Source organism: Galendromus occidentalis, unplaced genomic scaffold, assembly GCF_000255335.2.
Source record: "Galendromus occidentalis unplaced genomic scaffold, Mocc_1.1 scf7180000077477, whole genome shotgun sequence".
NCBI classification, from domain to species: Eukaryota; Metazoa; Arthropoda; class Arachnida; order Mesostigmata; family Phytoseiidae; genus Galendromus; species Galendromus occidentalis.
Genome location: NW_003805465.1, coordinates 2108669 through 2130376, shown reverse-complemented (window position 1 = coordinate 2130376; position 21708 = coordinate 2108669). Strand labels below are relative to the sequence as shown.

General features: G+C 51.6%; 1 protein-coding gene across 1 annotated transcript; it reads right to left on the bottom strand.

Moving 5' to 3' along the window:
• Positions 1 to 440: 440 nt before the first annotated feature.
• Positions 441 to 9191, bottom strand: LOC100897453 (acyl-CoA:lysophosphatidylglycerol acyltransferase 1). Its single transcript, XM_003745073.2, has 7 exons — positions 8834 to 9191; positions 3037 to 3222; positions 2774 to 2914; positions 2169 to 2330; positions 1858 to 2007; positions 1565 to 1731; positions 441 to 1391 (listed from the first exon to the last, which is right to left on the bottom strand). The coding sequence occupies exons 1-7, from the start codon at positions 8894 to 8896 to the stop codon at positions 1070 to 1072; spliced, it is 1191 nt and encodes a 396-aa protein (XP_003745121.1). The 5' UTR covers positions 8897 to 9191; the 3' UTR covers positions 441 to 1069.
• Between the last annotated feature and the right edge of the window lie 12517 nt (positions 9192 to 21708).

Sequence of the window (21708 nt, the reverse complement as noted above, 5' to 3'; positions counted from 1 at the left end):
AATGCGCTGTGCCTCCTCATGGGGAGAGCAGGCTCGAAGATTGAGCCTCTAGTCTCTCAATTGATGAGCTTCTCCTTGGTTTTGCTTCCGATAAACGGAAGACTTCCGACTCAGGCGTCAACGTATCCGTGTCTTGAGCTTCGCACGCCGTGGACTCCCAGATAGCTGAGCCACGAAATGAAAGATTTTCTGTTATTGCAGACAATCTGCGCTCCAGCGAGAGAGTCTCTCATCCTGACGGCATTCCAGGAAAGGTCTTCAGTCTTCGCCGGGATTCCTCTCGAGGGCGTAATACATCGAATCAGGAAAAAGAGGAGGGAAGTGGAGGAAGCAGCATCAAATGAGAGGCAAGACCAGCTGTTTTCGAAGTCCATTCCAACTTTGTTCTCGGGAAGATATTTATTTACAAAAATCATCGTATATACAAACAAACTCCGCTAAATCTCTCTGCTGCATCTTCGACTTGAGCTATCGAAAAGACCATTCGACTCGAAATATAGAGCGCGTCATACCAAAATTGATCTGTTCTCTTTCACGTTGTGTGTGACGCGGATCGCCTCTCCCGAATGGAAGCTCTCGCGGTATGCGAACCGTAGGTCGGTTAAATATCATCAGACATGAGAAGAATGCCAACCCGCGATCACGCACCTCCTAGGGGAACCCATGCATTCTCGTCGATCACAAACTTGTCTACCGCCCGAAATCTGAACTCAATAATCTGGGAGGAGCAGAAGCACAATGCAAACTCCTTATCACTAAGACCGAAGAAAATCGGGATATCGATCCTGGCCTCGTCGAAGTCTCTTCTCAATATTTCCCTCTCTTTCGCTCTACGCGCTTGCCTTCTTGCTCGTGCTCGGCTCAGGAAATGAGTTTACGACGTCAAGCTAAGTCTTGGAAGTTTTGATCCATTCCGTTCTTCGATTCGAACAGCTTTGTAACTCCAATGCTCGACTATCACAGCGGGACTAACCGTGAATTGTTCTTTGAAAATCTCAAGTATCATCGTTTTCATTCGGGAGGACCGTTCTCCACGCTAAGGAAAATTCTTGTTCGCTTCTTTCACCATTCATTCGAAGAAGTATGCTTTCGCCGATCGGAACAGTGCCAGGTGGAACAGTGAGGACAGAATCCACAAAATGTTCACGAAAAATACCCATGCATGGTTTAGTTGAACGATCCGAGGCCGTTCTATCCGAGTTTCTTGCGATCGTCTTTGTTCAGCATCCGGAGTCGTTGTGATCGAGGGCTCGTCCTCGGTTTGCGAGCTCGGAAACTGCCCGTGCTCGTAGAAGTGTTTCAGCAGCTGCTCTTTCTCAACCCACCGCTCATACATCCACGTCGTCAGCTTATCTGAGTCATCGAAGGGAACGTCCTTCAGAGCGAATTTTCTGTGGGACGGACAGAAACAAATAAGAAATCATGAATGCCTCCTTCTTAACGATACCAACGATGGGTGTCAAGAGAAGCATATCCGAATATGTGGTCGATACCGGGGATGGAAGACCTTGATCCACAGCGATTGGAGTTTCGCGTAAGAGGAATAGAATAATTATTCTCTCACCGATAATGGAAGTAGACTGAATGGGGTTTTCTGTAACCCGTCACGATAGCCAAGATGTCGAGGGGTCTCAAGGGAGCCCCGGGGTATCCGATTGTCAAGTCGACCAGGTACTCCATGGGAGCTTGACCCTTGAGATACTCTTTGTCCGTCAATATATCCAAAGCCAGCTGTCGAGGGAGGCGAATCATTAGAACACTTCCGAAAATATGTGCAACTAGGAGCTAGAACGCGATGCCACAATGAAAAACAAGATGATGTCATTTTATTCCATCGATCGTGTGGTCGCCTAATACCTTAGCGGCTCCAACACGAGGCAGTGTTACATTGTCGAGTTTAGGGAAGCCGTTTTTCGAAGCGAAGCGCTGGCTGCTTTCCAGACGCTTGCTGAGGAAGCCTCCTTCTGGGAAAATCACCATCCATTGGAGTTGTCGGGGTAGATAAACCTGTAAGTGCGAAAAAATTATTCACACGGATTACACCAGCCTCAGGGCGCGCCCAGCGAGCCACCGAGGACAATAACGAGAGCGGTAGGGGAGAGCGCCTCCGGAATATGAGACCTTTGAGAGCAGCGGAATCGTCGGGATCGAGGAAGGGATTTACTGACCTCGAGGAGGTGTTGTTTGAAAGTATCAAGCTGGGATTGTCGAGTGTCTTTGCCTTGAGTAATGAAGAAATCCCCGTGTGTCATTGAGACAAAACCAAAGTTTGTGTACTTGAACATCGCGTCCATAACCCACATCACATTATCACAGACATACTTCTTCACCTGGAATCGAGAAGAGAATGAAGCCTTCAATTGGTTTCCGATCGCCTCATTTGGTGGACGAACGGTACTCTCTGCTTACAGCAAGCGCTCCTTCGCTCGATTGCTCAATCCAGAACGGCTCTGAGCGAGCAGGAGCAGATGATGCTAGTCACGATGTGTTCAGCTGCCGCATGCAAGAATCGATCGTTCGCAATCGAGATGATCGATGAAGAAATGCCCCATCCAAGGATCAAGCGTCCGCAAATTGTCAATTGGAGCGAGCAATGAATTCCTTCCATAACCCCTTTCAAACTCAAATCACCGCGGAGCTCGGCGCCGAGGTCTCGATGAGCTCGCTAATGCGGGGGACAACAGCACCCGCAAATAAAGTCACAGAATTGACTCCCTCTGAGATGAATATCGATTAAGATTGAATCAGCCATCTCTATATGACCCCTGCTCACCTGGAAGGACGCCATAAGGAGCGGGACGTCGCCCGTACTTTGGTGGTTAGCGATGAGTAGCGTGCGTTTGTCATAAAGGTCTTCGATATCATCCCCGACCTCGTGAATCTTGTACCCGGCTGAAAAACTCCAGTAGCCAACCTGAGAAGAGACAAATTGTCTTAAGATATCTCGTGCGGAAATCGGACTCGCTTGCTGAGCATTATCTTCCATCTCTTCCGCACAGAATCTAGAAAGCCTCTGTCTAACACCGAAGGACTTACCATGAGTAGCAAATTCTTGTAGAGGATTTTCTCAGCCCAGATATACAGTCGCGTGTCTCGTATCGGGAGCATGAAGGCCCACATCCAGATTAGGTATGTTGGAATACAGTAGATGTTGTTGACAATTACGAACGCTACTCGCAGAACGCATTGCAGCTGGGCCATCATCTGCGCCACCTGCATCTCCTGCAAAGACAACGGAATTCTCTCGTCAGCCTCGTCCTAGTTTCTGCCTTAGACGAATGCACTCGATGACTGGATCTGAGGTCGACTTTCTTATTTCTGCGTCAAGCTGAGTCGTACAGGACGGCAATGAGGAAAAGGGAGAGTGTCTAACCAGGTGATCATCCGGAATGAACTCTCGTAGATGTTCTTAAGAGGAACGGAACGCTAACAGCAATGTTTTCGATGGTTTTGAAAAATTGTTAATCTTTGGTCGGAAGGTGTCGAGGAAATATCCACCAAAGTCGGATGCAAGTGATTATTGGAACGAGGAAAATTTCTCCGCGACCGGTGTGGTATGATTTCCTCCGTTCTTTACGCTCGAAAAATACCAGCGAACCTCGTTGACCGATCCGGCAGAGGATTCCAAGCAGCAGGAAATGAACATTCGCAATCAATTCAGCTCAAGAACTCCAAATGCATGATTTAATGAATTTCATGATATAATCCGGCTGCGATGCAAAGCTCGATCTGCCTGAGGATTTTCTGAATTCTCACAGAATTTCGATATACATCTGTAATTTCACAATTCAGTCAAAGAATCGATTTGATCGAACTGTTATGAACGTCCTTCGGATAACGTGCTTAGATTTCAATACGCGAAAGAGTAGCATAGCATGGTGGAATATTTACTGGATAAAGCGATCATGGGGGCAACAGCTCAACTTATTTTTACAGGACCGTTGCGCGCGGAGAGTAAGTTTCGCTCAGCAACGAGCAACATTGTTTTTCTTCCCCGACTTCCAGCGCGTTGATGATGATGTCGACGATCATCATCCGCCGAGCTTACGCAACGACGATGGAAGGGGCAGACGACTCTAGCCGCAAAAGGGAGCTGAATGGTGTTCGCTTTCACGGTGAGCAGGGTGTGATCTATTCCGGGCACGAGCGAGGAAGCGCGCAATCTATTTTTAAATCGGTTCACGTGGACATCGATCAGAACCGCGGATCGCAGACACCAGAAACGGTCGCGGCCCTGACAGTTGTTTCTGATTCAAGTTTCTTCATGATTTCCTCCCCGGTGTCCTTGGAAAACAATCGAAGCGCCGGTCGGTTCTGATCGGCAGACGGACTCAACTTTTATGTCCATCCTCCCGAGCAACCGGAGTAAAGGGCTGACAAAATGGCATTTACTTGGCTCTAAGGAGACAAAACCGCTCAAACTCTGAACCGTGACCCAAGACGTAGTACAGGACCCACGATGATTCCCTCGGCGATTCAAGTCAGAATCGTCAGTCGCAGCAGCGAGAATGAAAGCTGGAAATCTTCTCGAAATCGTGAGCAGTCGGTTTCGATGGTCTTCTGTCGATTTCGTTTCCTCAGAATACGTCGAGACCCTTTCCGTCAGATTGTTCTGCACGGTCGATGTCAACCAGATGGTCGAAGTTGCGTCACCCCATTCCTACAGGTTGGCGCTTATCTGGGCACCGTCATTTGCTCGGAAGCCAGCTTCTATGTACACGAACGTCGAGCTCCACCCACAGGAGCTAAGTGTCGCTCAAAGGTCGATGAAAGCCCCAGTCAGAGAGTCCCCGTCCTTGCAGGGGGAGGCCATCGATGACTAGGGTAATTGTTGTGAAGACCATAATAGAGCCGAAGCCGATAGAGTCGAAACGGTTGGAGACTCACGATTCGATTCGAAGAGGGCGAACGAGACTTGCATGAAAATTGGAGAGAGCACTGTCGAGATTAAATATTCTCGAGCTCTCAACACAAAGCATTCATCAAATGATATAAAATCATGTATCCGAGAACCCCCGAAGAATGAACGGCCCCGCTGGATGTTCCAGGTCTTGAAAAAATCATTCCGTGCAAAAATTGGCATCCACGCGATCCGCTGTCGGAATGGAAGACCAATCCGGAATCCAGCTCTGGCCTACGAACTTGGGAAATCAGTGAGTTTCGATTTTCGACCCGTTCCGAAAAATTCATGCCGAAGCTATGACCTTTTGCGGGAAAAGCTGCGCGCCCAATCGGTTGACAGCCGTAACAATGTAGTAGTGTTCTTTTTATATTGTAGCTGTCGTTCTCGTTGTGCCAGCTTTCCAAGTTCGCTGAGGTCCGCGATTTGCGTGTTCGCGGAGCATCGTAATTACATTTCTGAGTGGCTCAAGTTTCACAACTTCCCTGGAGCCGCAACGCAGCAAGTGTAAGAACGAGCAAAAGAAGAGAAGGCAGGCGCTTCAAACGTTGTCAACCTTGATACACTCCGTGAATCTGCGACGATGTCTAGGGCGGGTCGGGTTAACGCTCCATTGATTCCCTTCGGAACTCTTTCGAATTTTCGCAATTTTCCACATGTCGCGGTTTCTCTCGAGTCGCTCACTCAATGGATGCCTCGAGTCGGAGGAAGGACGGCCGGAATTCCTAGAAACAGAGCCAAGCGTTCCCATTACGCATAATTTTCGTTTCGTGTAGACCCCGATCTTAATCGGATCACTCGTTGTGATTACTCTTTGCAAGCGATATGGTGATGACAACATCTCTCGAAACCGAGTGATCAGACGATCTTGTTGGGGCGCGACTCGGATCCGTGAAGAATCCGGGCAAAAATAACGGGAACTCGCTAAGGAGTGTGAATGATTCTCTGTCCATTCGATTCGGTGTCGAAGTTTTCCCACCCAAGTTATCCGTCTTTATGACCATCATTACACATTACACAACGTGTGACCAAATACTGATCGAGGGACTTGTGGCGTGCATTCCAGAAGTTGGTCAACACCGAACAATTTTCTGGAAGACCTAATTCGTCGATCAGCCGGGCCGCACCAAATTATCACGGATCAGTGAGTGTTCCCCGTTGATCTGTCATTAGGACAGTGAATGATTTCCGGGACCTTCCCAGATGCCTATTGCCACATGTTTGGATCAATCGACGTGATACTGACTGTCCGAGACCTAGTACGGCGGCCATGTCGATAGGAAGCCCCCTCCCCGTGTATCTTCGAATTCGCGGAGGCTGACGTTGACAGAAGAACTCACTCGCTTTCGCAGCGCGGTAGCCCACGTGGGAAGCCGAGGGGATGGGCGGAAGAGCGGGGTGACAATCATGTCCTACTAAGTCGAAACTTTTTCACGATCGAACTTTTCCCCGAATCAGGGGAGCCCATGATCCTCGGGTTCTCTACCAGCGAACTCCGACAACGCCGCCGATCCGCGGGGCCGCTTAGTGCAGACCACGGGTTATGCGGGACCGACCACATGCAAGATGGGATAACGAACACAGCAGCGGCAAATATGACCTTATCTCAGGACAGAAAATAGTGGTAGCGAGTCAAGGCCGTAATGAAGTGTTCAGTTAAGCGTTTGACGACGACGACATTCGTATAACGGCTGCTACCATTCGGGACATATGTATGGAGAAGATCAATAGAAAAGACCACGAATTAGTCACTGGACGCGGTTCCTGAATGAACAGCGTGCACCTATCACCGAGGGCTCCGCGAGATGAGCCGGCATCGTCGGCATTTTCTCAAGCGTATTCTAGCACTTTTCTCTAGCCCTTCTGGCAGGACGACCATGCCGATGTTTGTCCACAGGATCATGGCTGATCGTCGCGACGAATTCAAGTGCCGAGTTGTGTTTGCGGTGAGGCCGCCCCGTAAACAACGCTCACGCACCAACACTTACGCACGGCCGCTCTCATGGCAGCGGTACTAGGGGAAAATGGAAGTCCCCGAGAAAAATAGCGAAACTCCCGTAAGAACCGTGATTTACTAATTCGCAACCTGGCAGTCAGGGCAAATCGATGGTCTTGGACCTTTGGACAAGACGAACGGAAACCACTCGTTGACGATATTGGTCAACGGGCACCTTCGGGATTGTTTTCTGTTGCTCTTGGGTCATCTGTTGCCCAATACTCGTAATGCGCTAGCGATGGTACTTCGACGGCTCAGTGCCATCAAAAATATCGTTCCAGTATATCTTCGTATCTGTTTTCCTCGACTCAAGTAAGTAAAACACGAAATCGCTAAACCCTGACAGTGAGCAATCCAAAAGAAGTGGCTTCCACCAATGGGCAGATTCGAAAAATTTATTAATAAGTCCATCTTGACGCGAAGTCGCAGAGAACGCTAACGCTCATTGGAAGACGTGGAAATCTGGAGGGTCCGTCGATCTTTTTTTGCTTATGTTCCCCCGAGTTATTGGCTATTGGCCCAGAATTCGAGACATGGCGTAATGCATACGTGAATCACTCGAAAATTCGATTATTATGCTTCGCCAGTCGAGGAAGTCACAAAAGATCACTTCCTGTCGAGCTTGGAATCATTTGTAGAATCCTTAGAGTTTTTCCAGACGTAATGACCGTCGAGCGCCGGTCCAATCAAGCCAGCGGCTGTACAAAGCTATGATTTCGCCAGCAAGCGCTGCAGGGATCTCTGAGCAAATCCTTTGAATAGTCACATCTGGTGAGCTCCATCAGTCGGTCGCGCAGTCTCCAGTCTCGAACGAATTAACGCGAGTTTGGAATTAGAGCCAAGTCGGTCACTTTCGGAGAACTCACGCAGCGACAGCGGAGAGTTTGATCAAGTCAGTCCGCTGACCACCAGAATAACGTACGATTGATCGAAGTGAAATCAACGAAGTGAGACGACACGATTGGATCTACTACTTCATCGCAACCATCGAAAAAGCGAACACGGAGCGTGATAGAGAGCTACGATTCCTTACGCTCGACTATGGCAATACGCCTTACCCCATCGGAGCTCTATGATGCAGATCCTGTATCGCGAAAAGAGCACCGATTCCCCCAGATTTCGCGGCTGTCTCGATTCGAGGAAAAAGAAACCGATGTCTTATCGATAGAGGTTCGACCGAGACGCTCGAACAGCAGATTCGAATCAGGGGAAACTCGTTCCAGAGATTTCCAGCAGTTTTCTGGGCTTCTCTGCTCGCTCCCCATGACATTCCCAAATGCAATTCATCGGTAGATCGAGGTGCATCACAGAAAACTAGCTCTCCAGAGGGAATATCCAGAGCGCGCCGGAAATCGGCTTAAGAGTCGCTCATCCGACGCTGATCTTAATCTAGAGAGTTATCGAAGAGACTCGATCGACGAGCATGGACAATCGTCCGACTCCGAGAAGAAACTTGTTATCACGAATACTATCCGCACGGCTCGACGGCTCCGTGTCGAAGCCTCCGCGGGTCACCAGCCGGTGCCCGGGTCGAATCACCACACAGCCCGCGTGATCAGCCGATCTCGCGTTGCGCGTACAGCCGGATCGAGAACTAAGATTGGTATCCTCAGGCCGCTCGTGTCACAGCTCATCTCGAGCTATCAGCTGGGCATTTCGGACCGACTCGGGACTAGGGCGTAACGTTTGAGGTGCGGAGACGATTTTCTCTTGCGTCGAGCAGATCGATCGACCGCGCTCCGAAGTGACGGAGACCCTCAGACCGCAGAGGAAACTTCCCCCACCCCGTGCAGACGCTCAGCTCCCCTAACGTCGTTAGGGCCATTAATGTGGTGGATGTCGCTCGGAGGGATCCACACCGGAGAACAGCCGAAAGACGCCGGCTGGTCGGGCGTCGTTGTCGACGGCCACGGAAGAGTTTAGGAGGAGTCACATACCTTTTTGTTCCTCCATTGCCGAATATTGTTCCGGTACTGGGCTAGTTCCACACCGCGAATCATCTCGTCTGCGTTGCGTGGGCTCGACACGAATCGGTCACAGACTCCACTCCGTCGGGTCGCTCTGTCGCTTCACCAGCTCGCCCGGAGAGATTTCACTATTCCACTTTCTTTGGTCGCTATCCAGCTTGCGGCGGACTTCACCGGCGATAAATACTTCCACACATAGACACGGAACCGGCCTGAGTCGAGACGACGGTCTCAATTCCGTCCAAAGGGGAATAGCTTATCCAGCAGCAAGGAACGAACGAAAGAACAACCAACGGACGAACGAGCAGACGCGCTTCCAGCCGCATGTGCCAAAGGCGATAGGAGGGAGGACCGCTGCTGGAGAGAGGCTTGAAAGGAGCAGCACGCTCTCTCGAGCTCTTCACAGAGGCGGCAGCGACCGACTTCGCAAGCAGGGGCGATTGTCCGAACGACAACGACCTCGGAGCCACTCCGATTCAATTGACGTATGCGTGGAGTTTGTTCCAGCCACCAGTGTTCTAATCCCGATGACACCGCCGCGGTAGTCGCTCGACACTAACGCAGGTAGCGCTCAACGGCCGTTGTTGTTGCCGCAAACTTCGTTGGCGAGGAGAGTGAGCGGGACGACGAGTGAGTGAAGGGAACCGCCGCCGCCGCCGCTGCCGCTACCTCGGCTGCCATCGCTGCTCCCACACCACCACACACGGCTTGTAGAGGGCTCTGCAGTCGTTTTGTCGTCATCATCATCGCCTTCAGCTTCGGCGGCGCCGGCGGGCTTTCGAAACGACTACCGGACTAGAAATATCCCCCGCCCGTAGATACCAGGAAAAGAAAACCTAATGGCGCCAGGCGACCGTCACAGTTGGAGATGTCACTCTTTCTCAGAGGTGGGCGGAGTTCCAAGACCGACCACCGGCGATCAGCTCCAGGAAGCGCGCGATTCGCTCCAACTCCGAGCTTTTGCAGCCGTACGCGCGCTCACCTGATCGTGTGCGGTGGCGCCGCGGTAATGGTCGAGGCGCCTCGGCTCGTTTCCCGTCACCTGACTTCTTGACAGGTTACCGAGCTCACTTCAGGCGGTGACGATCACCATACCTGAATCACTGTTTGTTCAAAGCGGATCACACTCTGCCGAAGTGTGAATCGAAGGCTCGCAAAGATTGGATTGCCCTGGACTGATTATGCAAGCGGATTTACATTTATCGCATCGATTCAGGAGAAGAAAGAGACCAGGAACTCGTCGGTTTGGATATGAACGTTCGTCTCCACGGACTTCCGGCCTCGAGTCTCTCCTAGAAGTAGAGGTCCACGTCAAGATAGAGGCGCACTCTCCCTGAGGCACATCAAGGGAGATTCTCCGGGAAGAGCTCGGTGGTCGTACGGAATCGGAAACTGATTTTCGAGAACGATGTTGGTGACTCATCTTTAGAGTGAGATATTTTGACGGAAATCGACATCGATTACGGTGCGCAGTGCTTGTACAAAGTTATACATATAATGGGTATTATACAGTCAGCTCCTTCCGATTCGTTCGATCCGCGCCGCCTCACGTGTTCGTTGCCGTCTAGGCACATGATGGCATTCGACTGAAAATCCCCAGGATCGGACTGAAGCTGGATTTACACATCAGCTCATTACTGTGAGACCTGAGCGAGTCTCAACTTCTCTCAGACGGATCAGGCTTCGAGGAGGGAGGCTCTTGGAATCACTATGGGTCTGACCCCATACGCAATTCATCTCACAGCCCGAATGAATTTTCTGCGAGAATGGAGAGATGAATGATGGATAATTCGATTGAAATATTCTCTCATCTCAGTGAAGACGGTTCGGGTGCTCCGGGATTGTAATCCGCTCTTGCTACTTAGTCTACTGGATTCCCCGCCCTCACCGACACCTGTTTATCGCGCTGTCCATTTTCAAAAAGCCACGAGTCCCAGAGGTCGGAAGTAATAATCACAATAATTCTCTGGAGCGATAGTCAGTCGATGAGGACCATTCGACTGCCCCCGTTCCAAAAGAAAAGCCTCCGCCTAGTCTTCACCTCACCAAGCGCAGCATCCATCCAGGGGTATCCTTCCTGAGCTCTGTTCCCGCGAGATTCCTAGAGGCGAACAACATTCGAGTCCGCAAAAACTCCTATGCCCAAATCTTCAGTATTCCGCGCTTCGGAAGCCGTCGAAGCCGCATGAAGGCTCTGACGAAGACTTGCCGTCAGGGCAGGGATGCGCGCAGTAGGCAGCGGAAAATCTTCATTCTGCAGCCGGCGCTCATTCGCGAGTTCACTGGAGTGCGAGGAAAGTAGCGGAGGTCCGATATTATCTGGCAGCCCACTGAGCCCGGGGAATCATTTTCGAATTCGCGACGAGCGTCACGAGCACAAATGGAGCCACGCAGGAATCTTCAGCGCTCCTTACCGAAGAGCGGCCTACGTGAGCTCGTTGGCGACGAACGGCGGATGAACGCTCTGAAACCTCAGCAGATTTTCTGGACATAAGGAAAAGTCGCTACCCGATGCCAGATAATCGGAAGAGAACCGTTCGAAAATTTTCTTCAGTGAACTATCTTGAGCTCCAATTTTTTCCGCCCAGGCGTTGCTCACGCTTTTCCCCGCCATCCACCTGCCTCGCCAGGCTGATGCCGTTGTTTTGATGGAAAGTCTGTTCCAGTCGACCGAATGCGGCGCAGCAGTCGCACACAGTGCGAGATAGTAAGTCGATTCATCAACAAAGGACAAAAGCCAGCGGGAGAATTCGCCAGTGCCCACGTGTTGATATGCTGAACCGCAAGAGCCCGATTTAGCGGAGCCATATCCCCTTCCTCTGCGGGAGCTTCGACCCGACTCGAACTCTGTCAGGCTCGGAGAACTCACCAAGTATCTTCCGAAGCAGGGGGACGCAGGGGATTCTGTAAAATCTCTCCGGAAATTAATTGACTTGGGGAGACCCGTCAAACTTCCCTGTCAGCAGTGTATCCGACAGTGTCAAAGTGCTATCAAGATAATGAAATGAGAGCAGCCTCTAGCAGCGAGCATCGAGGCTCCAAAAGTTTGCAGTAGCCAGACAGGTATACTCAAAGATTCTTCAACTCACCACTGGCTCGAAAACTTTTTCCCAGACAGATTCCCTACCTAGCGGTGTCCGGCCTTGGTTCGAAAACGAGGAAAATCCGAGGCAACGGACCTCTTCGGCCGCCGATCGGTGATCTCTACGGGTTTCCTCAAAATATTATAGTCATGGTCATCTGATCAGTCGCAGTCTTCGAATTTCGGCAGCTGTTTCCGCGGACGCTTGTTGCTTCAGCGAACCATAGAATGAGGTAAGAAGTCGTTCTTGGCTTGCAGGTCTAGACATCCGAGACTCCGGTGAAAGAGAATTCGAGCTTCGATCAGATCGATGCATTGATCCACGCCATCAATCACGGTTCAAGCTGTCTTCTGGCTTGCAACTGGAAGCCAGCTCGTCGCCGCTGTCCAGGATTATTTTTCTGGCGGAACGTCCCTCCAATCGATTCCTGAGATACAAGAGATGGATATTCTCTTCGTTACCGAAGGCAATAAGCATGGCGAGAGTACGTGCCGCGGCTCGAAGGTTGCTTCCTGGTTGAGATTGAAAGGCTCCTCAAGATCTGTGCACAATCGGGCCATCATCGCAGATAGAGCCGGAAATCGTAGGACGAATGCCGCAAGGACCTCTGCCGCCACCGGTGCAAGATAAGGCTTCCCGATCATGCGCTGCCGTCAGAATGTTCTGGTGATGGTCTTCAATCCGTTCGCTAAACAATTCAATGTAAACAAGCTCTCTGTCTGCGGTTGAACGCGCAAAAGTGGGCCAATGGAAACAGCCATCCTTGAGCGAGATTCGCTTGTTTCTTTCCCGCACAGCTTTCGGAACCACCGAGCACATGTTCTCTCTAATTGGAGGAACGCACGGCTGCTACCATATGATCGAAGCGGAGTGGTGGATAAGCCGCGCGGGTCCCCATTTGCGGACGACGGTACGTTCGTCGGCGACAACAGTATCACTCACCTGTATCGGAGGAGGGACTGCGTGGTGTAACACACACCGGCTTCCCATAGAGAATTCACTGGCGCAGAGACGCAGCAGCAGTGGCTCAATTCGAAGCCATATTCCACGACGACGACTCAGCTCGCGAAAGAGTCTCCACCGTTGTTGTCGTCGTCGTCGATATCTGTACGAACAGAGAGATCCGTCGGCGGCTGCTGCGGAGACACAGAGAGCCTTGCCCAGATTCGGTTTATACGCTTGTGCGTCGTTTTTCCTCCTCGTCCGAAGCGGACTCGACACGACCCTTGATCGTAAGTATGTCGAGTCCTCTGAGATACGCGCACAAACCGCACGCGAGGCGGAACTCTGCCGAAATGGAACCTATTGACGGGAGAGTGAAGAAGATGATGTCGATGATCTTTGCTGGAACTCTGAATCGAACCGGGGCATCCCTATTTTCCCGGAGTCCTGACTTCCAGCTCGGTCGCGGCTCAGAGCGTTGCGGCGTCGAAAGCTCAGATCAGAGCTCGAACGGCCCTAATGCGTTGGATCACCACTTCGGCGGGCTATGGAGCCCTCCCTCATAGCATATTGTCTCTGTCGTAAGAGCGGGGGAAGCCGCGGATCCTACCGACTGAGTCTCAGAGAATCCAAGCGGTTCGGAAGGGGCATTTGTGCCGCAGACTGTCGAAATTGAATGATTCTCACTCTGTGCAGAGTAGTACCTTCGGCGAGACTTGTATTTCAGACCATCAACTGGATGGAAGTTGGCAGATGAGCTACGTTTAGAAAATTCACGGACGGAAACTGCGGTCATATTGAGGGAATGCAGTATAGGGAGCGCTCCCTTGGATTGAATGTATGATATGTGGAGGATATTACGGATTTCGTTTTTCCGGGAGCTCCCACTGATCCATCCTTCATTCGTCGATACTATTGGGGTTACTCCGATGGCAGCCGGAACGGAGCTCCCAAGTAGATTCCCCGGGCCTCATCGCTTATCTAACACATGCATCCGCATCAGGATAATCCGTGCCTGCGGGGCTGTCGGACCGTCGAGACGTCCGTGAATCGATGAAGCGGGAGAATTGTAACTCTATTGGACCTCGGCAATGGAACACTCTAAATAAGCCGCCGGTAGAAATGTCCGGGGGGTTAGTCCTCAAACGGCGAAAGGGTGTATGTGACTCCGGCGAGTAAGGCTGAGGTTCGAATGACTTCAGTCATGTGAAATATCTCCATAGTGGAGCCTGCTAGAAATAGGAAAGCTCGCAGCGAGGAGCGTAACGGGAATGAAACGACGGAACGGGCAAACGGGGACGAGCCAACCCATGGTCAGCTCGGGGACGAGCCAACCCGAGGCTAGCTCGGAGATCACGTTGATGACGCGCCGCTTGGGCTCTTCATCCTCTCGTGAGCATCAACAGCGACGGCCCGGGGATTAGGCTCAGTATATGATACACTTTCATTACAATATGCGCGGAAGCACCTTTCGACCCCACTCACTCCCGCATTGGAGTCCGAAGGGACGTGGAAGCCAACATCGCAAGCTCCCTAAGGACTCGAGCCGACGAAACGGGTTCGCATTCGGAGTTCATCAGTAATAATCGAAAGCCGGCAGTAGAATCGCAGGTCCGGGCTCGGGTATCAGTTGTCCAAGAAGATGGTGATGACAACTCCAGGAGAGTTCCCCTTCTGGACGTTCCGTCAGGAAGACGCTTCCGAGAGCGAGGAGCCCTATGTGGAATGGAATGGAACCGCCGCTCGGAATCATGATGGCCGGATTCCGCGGCTGTCGCAAAATCAGGTACATGTAGCGGTTCGCTAATCCTCAAGTCTTTGCACAGACAGCTTGCCTCGATTGCTGTCCGTCGCCCCGGTTGCGACAGGAGCCGTATCAAGCACTCTCACCGTCCTCCGCCTGCTTATGAGCGCTCTTGCGACAATCGGGACCTTATCGTGACGATAACCCCGGCCAGGAGCCCTTAACCTCTAAGGCTCTCCGGGCACCTCGACGTCAACCAGCTCGCGTGATAGCCGATTGCGCCTCCGGGGTCATCGTCCATACGACGCGCTCGCTTTGCGCAGCATGGTCGACTCCGAGATCTGATATGGGGACCTCATCGATATGTCCAATGACCTCTTCGACGTCAATCAAGGGCGAGGAATGTGTGTATGTACAAGAACAGAGGTTGTAATCGAGCATTACCGTGACCACGCTCATCCTCGTTTTGGGAACGGTTCCGGCTGTCTTTAATGACAGGGCCCGTTTCTCGCCGAACCGATCAAATTCGAACCAAAACCAAACGTCGTGAGTCTCAGGATGGTGCGAGACTTTTCAAGAGCGCTGGATGAGAAGCCTTCACGATGCCATACAAAATCCTTTACGCATCGAGCGTGTCACTCGCATAGACTCGCTCGAGTCGAAGCCGTTCATCAGCGCCCTCGGTTTTTTCAGATCAGGGCTCGAGGCTAGCTCAGGCAGGATAAATCACGAGCGAAGCTCCGTTGGATCATTCCGGATCCATCTCAGAGGGACTTCCCCTTTCCTCATCCCCTGACACCTGAATCGATGCGGTCAGATCATCGTCTCCGGAGGGAATTTCGATGTGACTAGAACTCTATAGAATCGACGTTGCCGGGCTAGGGGCCCAACGACTCCGTTCCCATGCCGAGAGTAGATCCGAATCCCATCGAAATGCGGACGAATTTAGCCGGTGGAAAACGCCCCTCGTCCGCGCCAGTCCAATAAGCTTGCATGGAGACCTCAGGGGAGCTCTGCTTTCGCGAGCGGAAAAGCTACAGAGAACATCGACAGTTTAATCGCATACGTCTAACCAATATCCGGCGCACAGGGTACTGATGGGGCCCATCCGACAGGTTGGGGCCTCAGAAGACCGAGAGATGGGAGCTGATCCCTGAGCAGGAATTCCAGCCTAGAAGTTTCCAGCGACTCGAGCACTTGAGCGGAGCGTTATTCCCAGAAAGGCTGAGAAGAAACGCTGATCATTGATCTCCAACTCTTCGACTGTGGATGATTGATCCACGGAGTCCGGGATGAAGTTCCCGAATCCACGCGGAGATCCAGGCTTTGAACGATTACCTTCCTCTCGAATCGAAGGAGCAATGGGGCCCTTCTATCAGGAGGATCGAGAAGCACTTAATCGCCCTTATTGTTTACTCTCTCTTTCTCTTCGGATTTCACACTCATTCACCTCATTTACCTTCGAAAGATCCGCCGTACAAGTCTCGAAGGAATCAATCGGTATGAAAGAAGACTAAGAGGCCCGCGAGTCACAAACACGGCAGCAGTTTATCCATAGCATGGTGTTGGTGTCCGAGATCAGGACCAGCACATAAGCCGGTGAATATTGCCGATCATCGCGTTTCCCGCGCCAGACCGTATACTGCCGACGGAATGAAAGCATAAATGGCAGACCCAGGCCCTCCGGCGTAAAGATGCGTCATAAAATGCGGCAAGCCTAGCACGATGGCCGTCAGAATCTTTTTCATGCTCCGTGAACGGTGGATACCTCCGCGACGCCTTTCGAGCTAAGAAGAATCAGCGAGACACCTGATTGGATACTCGGGAAGGGGGGAGATTTCACGTTCCATCAGGCGAAATCCACTTACCTGGATACCTACTCCGGCTCGGAGAGTCCTCACCACGAGATAAGGCTCATTCTCTCGATTACGTTCAATCGCTTTTATTCAGGGAATAAGGGAGTCCGCTTTCGAGCCCGCTGACTTCTGGAGATAAGAATTTGGATCTCTGCCGCAGCCATACACCGAGTGATGAAATCAGGCTCAAATCAAATCGCCTCTATTCGGAGGGGGGAGAGAGTAGGTGCATTGTATTGCATTGTATACATAGTCTGGGGCACCATTGCAGGTGAAAAGTAGGCTAACCTCCAGGCAAACATATTTGCAACTCTCTTAGATCGTGCGTTGGAAATATGTGAAGTCTGCAGTTTTCTGCGGGTGTTAATTGGTCTGATTGTGACAAAACAATCAGTGAAACCGTTAGTAAACATGGTCTTGAAAGCCCTGCGATCCATGTCACCGAACAATTCCACTATTCCCTAGGCAGGTCCCTCCGAACCGATTGAAGTGAAAAAAAAAGAAAATCTATCGCGACCCTCAATCTAGGGCTTCTGGCGGGCGCTGTCGGGGTTCCCGCTTCGTGCGATTCAATTCTGTTCCCCCTATTTCCCACGGCGAAAACAGTGTTCCCCATACTTTCTTTCCAGTACCCCGCCTCAATGCCAATTCACGTCCCACCGTGCCCCACCTCTCCAAGGCTTCTCGGAGGGCGGGAATTGGCGCACACCGAGGGGAGCACTGGTCTAAAATTACACATGAATGATATACGACCCCGCTTATGATCCACGGAATTGAGGCAAGGTGTCTCCTTGAGATGCTGTCGCTGAATAAGAAGTTGTTTTCGAAAGCCCAGGGAGGTGAGGCGAAAATCTCGAAGGCGATACCTCAGTATGTAATTGCGTCTCCCCGAAGATTAGTGGTAATTATCCCTCCCAAGTAATTCATCGTTACCCGAGTGGAAGCAGGTAGATTCGTACTCTTCGAGCTGACCCTCCTCCTTCCCGTACCTACATCTGGACACGACAAGAGCGCCATCTGTCAGCCGAGGAGGAATCTCAATCCTCTCCACCGCCCGGACTCTCTCCCCAAGGAGTTCGCGCACCATTCCGAGCAAAGCCATGTGTCCGGCCGAGATCCAAAGTGAGGAAAAGCCGGCCGAGTCGAGTTGTTGAATTTGTTCTCGAGTGCCCTCATGTTCGGATAGTGCAACCTTCAGAGTTTCGAACTCTGCACGAGGAGTACCGTGATACGAGGAATCAAATGCTGATGGTGTTTCTTCGAACTGCACTAGGATTTCGCTTCGCCTTGCATAGGAATATTATCTCAAGAGGATGAGAGTTTGCCAGGACTGATAACATTCTACAAACGTGGAGATACCGAGTTCAGTAGATCTTCTCGAGGATTGAGAAGACGTCCCCATGCTCCGGTGGGTGGCAAGAAAAAAGTCCGATCATGGAGAAGCTCCACTATCGAGTTCTGTAGAGGATAGCCCACGACCCTCGATCCAAGGATTGCATCCAGGGATCTTTTAATCTCGCTTGATGATCAGAGTAACATTCCTAACGCGTGGGAGGATGCCGGCAATAAATATTCGATTCGAACAGCCTCGAAATTCGAAGAATGATAATGCGATCAGCCGAATCATAAGTCATCAGTTATCACTGACTCGCGATATCGGGAATCATTGATTCTGAAAGATAGCGGACTCCTAAGCAGCTTGGGGTTCATTTGTTTCTGACGCCGAGGCGATCCAAGACACAAATTTCTCGAGTTTGGGATCCTTATGTTTGATCGGAAGAGTCAAGAATCGCTAAAGGCCGAGATAACTCGAATTCAGCTAGGTGAAAATATCGAATGAGAGAACAATCCAGTGAGAGAGACTCCGAGGGGCCTCACATCCGTTCAGAGCAGCATTGAATGAAAGGTAGTGTCGTGGGGGAGCCTCCGGGGATCCTGAACGAAGGCTTCGCGCAGCGGATACACTGAGGAGTATCGCCTCAGCGCTCTTTCACCAATGAGCGGCGACCATCTGTCCCACACAAAAATGATTCGATGGTCGCCTCGGACCCACTCCCGAGCCGACAGTCTGTAGTCAGACTCCCTGTCTCTCCTACGAGACGAGAATGCAAGTTCGCGTTCGTGCCTGGCGCTATCGTGCCTGTCGCGTCGAGATCGAAGTTGATCGAATTCAAGAGAACTCCAGGCCCTAGCGGGACTGTTCTCGTGGTCATCAGTGGAGGGAAGGCTCTGAGCGTCGAAATGTTTCACATTCTCGACATATCCCGGAACTTGTCGATTCCGCTAATCAAGACCAAGATGGCCGGGGCCGCTTGCTCGAGGGGCCAACATTGTTTCTCCTCTTCTTGAGGTCTCTTAAGTGATGCCGCTCATCCTCGCCGAAGACTTCCTCGAGACTCTTGGACCAACCGCTGATGCGGAATTTTCGTCTCGAACGTCCCCTTCCGGTGGGAAACCCCCGTTCGTCCTCGTGTCGGGTAGTCTTCCGAGACACGGAAGCTTGAACGCTTATACGCTCAAACGAACAGATGGGCGCTCTTCTTCTGAAGAGATTTGAGGGAAGAATCAGATTTCGAGCTTATCTCCGCAAAGAAGTTGCGACATCGGGAGAATAAAGAGCTTGCTGGAACCTGACCGGAGCGACAGCTCTTTTCAACAATGTTTCAGATTATGTTGGAGGGGATAGGGCGAGACGGTCGATCCCGCGGTCGAGCGGCCGCTCGGCTGTCGTCGATTCTATGAATGAAGAGATTACATCAGTGTCCACTCGGCATTATAAACGGGACCAGGAGCCACGCGGGCGGTTCCATGCTGCGTCATCCCCTGTATCATACTTGAATGGCGAGATATGTTTTTTTGCATCCCCTTCCGAAAGACAGGGATGCTTCAAAGGGTCGGTCCACCGAATACAAAGGGGAATACTCGAAGCGAATAAGTGACCACTGTCTCTCGAGGACGAGTCCTCCTACAGTTCCATCTGAAGAAAATTTCCCGCGAGTCTTCCGAGAGCGGAGTCAGTCTCAAGTATCGCGGAACGAAGACCCCTGCGCTCGTTTCCAAAGAATCCAGACCTGCCTGATGCCGAACATTCTCTAACCCCGGGAAAAGGCCCCAGGGAGAGAGGTGGAGGCTCTGAGAAATTGAACCACAGGAACACAAGGAACAGATTTGGGCAAGAAAAAAGGGTCGGGGAGGGGTGAGCGCTACCACATCATGAATTCGTCCATCGACGAATGAGTGTAGACCAGCGGCTATTGCGCGGAGACTCGGCAATGTTCTCCCGGACGAAAAGCAGCGAGATTTTCGTTTCCGATTTGGAACAGCTGTAGGAATAGGTGGACCCCATCGCAGTCGATCCTTCAAAACAGAACAGCTCGGCTCCAGGGGAGTGTGATGAATTATTTGCATTCACACACCGAAAAGGAGATTCTCTTTCGGGTGAGGAAACGGGTGTCGTCTCAGACGCTATTCCTGCACTCTGTTTCCCATCGGTGTTCCTCCGTCTCCGGAACATCCACCGGAGGACCGACCATCATGCGAGTCGACAGGTGAGCAGAAAGGAAGGATGATGGTCTACCAACGCTGCCGATCGAAAGGAAAATCCCTGCGGTCAGTCGTGAAACGCGCCGGAGATCGTCCTGAACTCTGCAACGCGGCGTCGCTGTTGAGTAGTTGCAGCTTGCGAGAAGAACATTTTTCAGGGAGACCTTAATCATGGTAGAGATTAGGGAGTGTGATAACCCCCAATTTCCTCCGAGAGTCTCCATCTGGATCTTCCGCGGGGAATAGCCCGTAATAAGCATAGGCGATTCCTTGTGGTACATAATGTACATCGCGAAGAAGGGGTCGCTGCTAACGGGTTTTTGAGTGCGGACCTGTTGCCAAGCGAGGCTTCCTCCGATATACGCACAATCTGATGGAACATCGTCCCGCTGTATCGACTTAATTGAGATGAAGCATTGTAGCTCTGTTTGCTCAACGGAGGGAGGATGGAAGAATAATAAGTGAATGGCCCCGTGGGGTCGACTGGTCAAATCGATGAATACCGAGATGGGATTTGTCACTTGTCACTTAGAGGGTGACACCGTCTCCGACAATAAATCGAGAGGGCTTGTCTTGGCTCGGACGTTCCCTGAGTGACATTGCCGCTGTATATAATTGAGCTAATAATCACAAGGCTTCCGGGACGGCAGCAAGGGCACGGACACCGAGTGCCCTCACTGCTTCGACGACCCTATACAGAAATAAATACTTTTATATATATAGTTGACTGATCGACCCCATCTTGCGCGAGTTTGCTCTGCTTGGAACCATCTATCTTCATCTTGGGTTGCTTCTCACGTCCGATCCACTTGACGTCTGATAGAGGCGGCTTGGCAGACTGTTGAGAAGAGCGTCGTATCGTCGTCGTTGTCGTGGATGATGAGCCTGCCACAGCAGCTGGAACCGCTAGACAGGCAACCGGGACTCTGCGAGACCAGCAGTCGCTCACTTTGTGCGCGGTGAACGCCTAAGGTGCCCTCAATACGACCAACGTGGTTCAGGAAGAGCTCCTATGCTTCGTTTCTGAGGCCCCGGGGTCGATCCACAGATACGCCCCCGGCCGGTGGATCCCGTCGTCGGGCTCATTCATCCGAGCTTCTCCGATCTCTGAGTTAATCTGCTCTCGTGCCGGGGGTCATCCTCGAGTAAGCCGACGCACGCAGATCCCGTTCCCTCGGCGTCTCAAAGCATTCTCGAGGAATACTCCTGTGGATATCAACTTCATTGTGAGTTAATTTCGTCACCAAAGCGGTCGGCCAACCTTTCCGAAGATAGATCGGTTCTGCGTTGAGGGCCGAACCCTAAGCCGGGACCCTCGTCCCCAGTCGTAAGATCCTCGCTCTCGATTTGATCCGACTTCAGATGGCCAGCGGTGAGCCAACCGTCCGAGAGGTCGCGCTCTCAGGGCACGAGGACGTTCCTCACCAATGATATCACGGCGCACCCAGTCCGTCTACTCAGGCTACCTTGAGTCATTGGGCAGGGAGCAGGCGGTATAGCACTCGGATGATCACGGAGTTATCACTGCGGGTCTCCCTATCAGAGCCATCGTGGCCCCCTTGCTCTCCAGCGAATTGCCGTCCACATCTTGCTGTCGGAGCGAATAGGAAGGAAAAGCTTTCTCAGGAACCGATGAATCGATGTATTTCCATGGGAGCCGCTAGCGGAGTCCGAACA